The 4,221-nt window shown below is 49.6% G+C and overlaps 1 protein-coding gene across 1 annotated transcript; it reads right to left on the reverse strand.

The window, feature by feature from the left end:
- Positions 1–353: 353 nt before the first annotated feature.
- On the reverse strand, positions 354–1,779 carry POSPLADRAFT_1063125 (hypothetical protein; the record flags this gene model as incomplete). The annotated part of the gene is made up of 4 exons (XM_024481609.1): positions 354–514; positions 580–718; positions 780–1,211; positions 1,543–1,779. The coding sequence occupies 4 exons, from the start codon at positions 1,777–1,779 to the stop codon at positions 354–356; spliced, it is 969 nt and encodes a 322-aa protein (XP_024332790.1).
- Between the last annotated feature and the right edge of the window lie 2,442 nt (positions 1,780–4,221).

Raw genomic sequence — 4,221 nt, forward strand, 5'->3', positions numbered from 1 at the left:
CATAAGTCCTCGCTCGTTGTCTACGAGTCAGGCATCAATATAGGAGTATAGACCGTTGTATCAGCTTCCATCTTTGTTGAGTGTTCCATTGATATTGTAATGCAGGATTGGTTCCTTCAATTTCTGTGTTTGTACTTGATTCTCCATGATGAAATGCTTGTTGATAAACTTCATGGTGGCTCCGCTGTCCACCATTGCAACTATGTCTTTGTGCTGTCTTTTGCCTTTGAGGCGTACTGGGATGTGAAAATGCTGTGACCCATGGCTCAACTCATACACATTCTCAGTCGCCAATACATTGTACAAATTGTTATTACGAGGTCCTACTCGTGTGGCATGAAGTGCAGACTGGATCAAAAAGACTCCTCCTTCATTGCCCAATAGTGCTCCAACTCCTCATGCATCGACTTCACCTGTACCATCAAGGCCGCCAGCTTGGTGTTCGCTGAAGCAGCACTTATACTTGCCGAGGGTGATGTCATGACAGGGGTGCTTGTTGCGGCCTGGGTGGAACCTGAGGCAACCGTAGCCCGCACATCAGCGTGTTTGGTGTAAGGCTTGTCCTTACAGCTGGGGCACTCAAAACAATGATACCCTTGCTTCCCGCAGCTGAAGCAACTGCTGGGAAAGTCTCCTTTTCTGACAGCCGCATTGATGCTGGCTGAAGCACCTTGTGATCAGCATGCACCACCACATGCTCCGCCACATCCTCCTTGCGCTAAGAAGAAACTATTCAGCTCAGGCTGACGGGCCCGGATAATGTCAAGTATTTGCTCAACTTCTGTGGCGCACTTGTCAGCAGCTTTCCACATAGTGAACATTGCAAGCTCGATCTTTTGGTAGACTTGGGACAGGATACTGTGCAGGTACTTGTTGCGGAGTTCCAGGTCACCATACCCAGAATGGTCCACCGGACCCTTGAGCAGTGTGGAGAATTCCGCAGCAGTGCATTTCTCATGCAGGGATTTGTCACCACAGAGCTTGGTGAGCTCGACCTGTGCTGCTGTGGCATTATCGAGATTACTGAAATGGCCTTTGAACACTGTGAGGAAATCTTTGAGAGTTGTGAAGGGTGTCACCACCCCCTGCACCCCAACTGTAACGGATGCGAGCTGGGCGAAGATTGGGGTGGCCCAGGTGCATGCATCACCATTGAGCAGGCTTAGTGCTACCTGGACCTGGAGCTCAACAGTGGCCAGGGCAGTGTTGACCTGGAGGTAGATCAACAATTGTGAAATGAACTGGTTACATTCGAAGATGGTTTTCCCATCATATCACAGGGGGAGGAGGAATTTTAATGTCTCCTTGTCAGGAGGAGAAGGTACGGAGGTCGACATCACCAGTGGCAGGGGGGACGGAGGACAGCCCAGGGGCAGAGGCAGTGGTGGTGGCTATCCACGAGGTGAACTTCATGGGAGCGAGTGCACAAGTGGCCTCTTGGTGGCAACAGCGATGGAGGCACTGAAGGAAGCCCGGGGATGAAGTGATGTATGTCAGGGACTGCTGATGTGGAGGGGAGCATGGTCAGCAATGCAGCCTGACTGAGAACTGCAGACTCAGACTCCAAGACTCTTTCTTCACTCTCCTCAGACTCTGGCTCTGAAGTAGGGTCTGCAGGGAGATCGGCGGTTCCTTGTGTTTGACTTGGACCAGCAACCAGTTGGGGTAGGCAGGAGCTGGGAGAGACAGGCTGGGAATGTCGGGACGCAGATCACAATGCAAGAGTGCTGCGAGGGCTGAGTGGATGTTGGGCCCTTCGGATGGCTTTGTAGTGCTCATAATCCTCCTCGATTGATCAAGGTGTTTGGTGGGGGCAAGGCTGCTGCTCACAGGCAATGATGAGAGCAGTGGGACCATCGGTAATGTAGATGTCAACGAGATCCTGTGAGTTGAAGGCATGGGTAAAGCCTTGATAGGCAGCCACGATGGAGGAAGAAAGGAAGGGGAGGTGTGCATACTACAAAGGCCATATTGTCTAGCTTACACCTATGGTGCCCAAGATAACACTAGGATTCACAGTTCACATGGGACCCAGTACTGCTTTTGGCTAGTATGCAGCAGGAACCTAGTCCACGTGTCTGTGAGAGCAAGTACCGCCCACTGAAGTGCAGGTACTGAAGAGTTCATTTCCTGAGTGGTGGCAATGTATTGTAGGTTATCTATGTATAGTAAGATACATTAGGGGTGCGCACCACCCAACCTATAGGAAGTGGAAATGAGTGAGTTGCATGTGAATACCAGCAGCGAGGGGGAGTTTTGGCCTAATGTCGCGACTTGGGGTCAAGTGACAAGGAACAAACAAACTCAAAAGGCTGGGGGCGTTTGACTGGGTCTTACTGAAGTGATGGTGAGTGATGCTCAAACCTAAGCCTAGGGACAAGTGAATATATTAGTTAAGGTAAGAAGGAAATACAAGGGAGGGCTTACTGACCTAGGGACAAGAGGTCGAAGCTGAGGTCCCTAGGGTAGCAGAGGCCGGGTTATATACAGGGGAAGATAAGGGCAGGCTGTGCATGCTGGTCTGTGCGCAGCTGGTCCGTGCACAGCATGCTGACGCAGCCCCGGGGGCTGGTGAGTCATCATGGCTGTGTTGGCAGAGCCTGAGCTGTGCCGTGCACTGCTGTCCTATCTAATCTAATCTATCTACATGGCAACGTGATGTGCCGGCGAGGCTTGTCCATTCGAGCGCAGAGCGTATAGTACAGAGGTTGCGGGTTCGAGCCCGTGAAAAGGAAAAAATTAAAAAACGGCTAGACACCATACCAACTCATGACACCTCCCTTGTATTCTTTCTTACTTCACTAACTAATATACTATCTTGTCCCTAGCCTTAGGTTTGAGCATCGCTCACCATCACTTTGGTGAGACTCAGTCGAACACCCCCAGCCTTTTGAGTTTGTTTGTTCCTTGTCACTTGACCCCAAGTCACGACATTGCCTTAGGTTTGAGCATTGCTCACCATTGCTTCAGTGAGTCTAAGTTGAACGCCCACAGCCTTTTAGTTTGCTTGTTCCCTGTCACTTGACCCCAAGTTGTGACATGAACCTGCTGCCCCAATGCCCAAACCTGAACCTGACCAAACCTGAACCTAGGTTTGGTTTGGTTGGCTTGTAGTTCAGGACTGGGTTCAGGACCAAACTTTGGAGATGCTAATGATGAGGAGTGGCACTTGGGTATTCCAGATACCTCATAAATATGTCCCACAACCCGGTGTAGCTGCAAGCACCTGTATGTTGCCATGTCAACTGAAATGTTTGCACCTGGGCACAGCAGATGGTACTGATGCATGACTAACCAAATGTGTGAGACAATGACTGCTATGATACTAATACAACTTATAATACACAGCTTAGTACTATATACAGCGTATTCAAAGAGAATATATATGTTCCTTGCATGTATCAATGAATGCACCGGCCACTCACAACATGAGTTTGACTTAGAGATGTGGGTGATGTCAATCACCTAATGCATCTGCTTATAGAAGGTGCCTTCATTACCCACTTTCCGGGGTCCCTGGAGTGTGCTCCAATGGTGTGGCTAATTTGGGTTTTGCACTCCTCTTGCTGGTGAGTTCACCTCCTCACTAGTTGCATAAACCTCGGATCAAGATTATATATTAGGCAATTATACATGTGATTAATCTATTCATACAAAACATGAAGTTGCGCTCTACTATGGTTTACCAGTGGATGCTGATACAACGGTCTATACTCCTATATTGATGCCTGACTCGTAGACAACGAGCGAGGACTTATGGACAGTGCGTCGTCCTGAAGATCGAGCGAGGAAGTCGAGAATGACCACTACCCCAAGCGAGGAGGAGCAGAGACTTGAATGAATAACCAGGTCGAACTTAGGGTTCGACCGACTAATGGTACAACTACTTATACAAGTACCGACTGCGCACGGACCATTGTGTCTATGTGGTCGTGTTAGTGAAGAAAGAAACGTAGTGGTACGATACCAGGCACGAAGTGCGCACGGACCCCATTATGTAAGCTACATAATGTTCAACCTGCGGGTGAGCGCTAAGACAGGCGCCAGTATGGGCGCTAGTAGTACAAGGAATAGAACGGAAAGACAAATGTTTCATTACCCCCCTACCAGAGTCGAAGTCCCATTCGACTACTTACTGCTCACCGTCTCCATACAACTCCCAATCTACGCCGTCGTCCTCCTCTTCGTCGAACCACTCCTTGCGTGCGTTCCTCCCTACGT

Source organism: Postia placenta (assembly GCF_002117355.1).
Source record: "Postia placenta MAD-698-R-SB12 unplaced genomic scaffold POSPLAscaffold_91, whole genome shotgun sequence".
Lineage (NCBI taxonomy): Eukaryota > Fungi > Basidiomycota > Agaricomycetes > Polyporales > Adustoporiaceae > Rhodonia > Rhodonia placenta.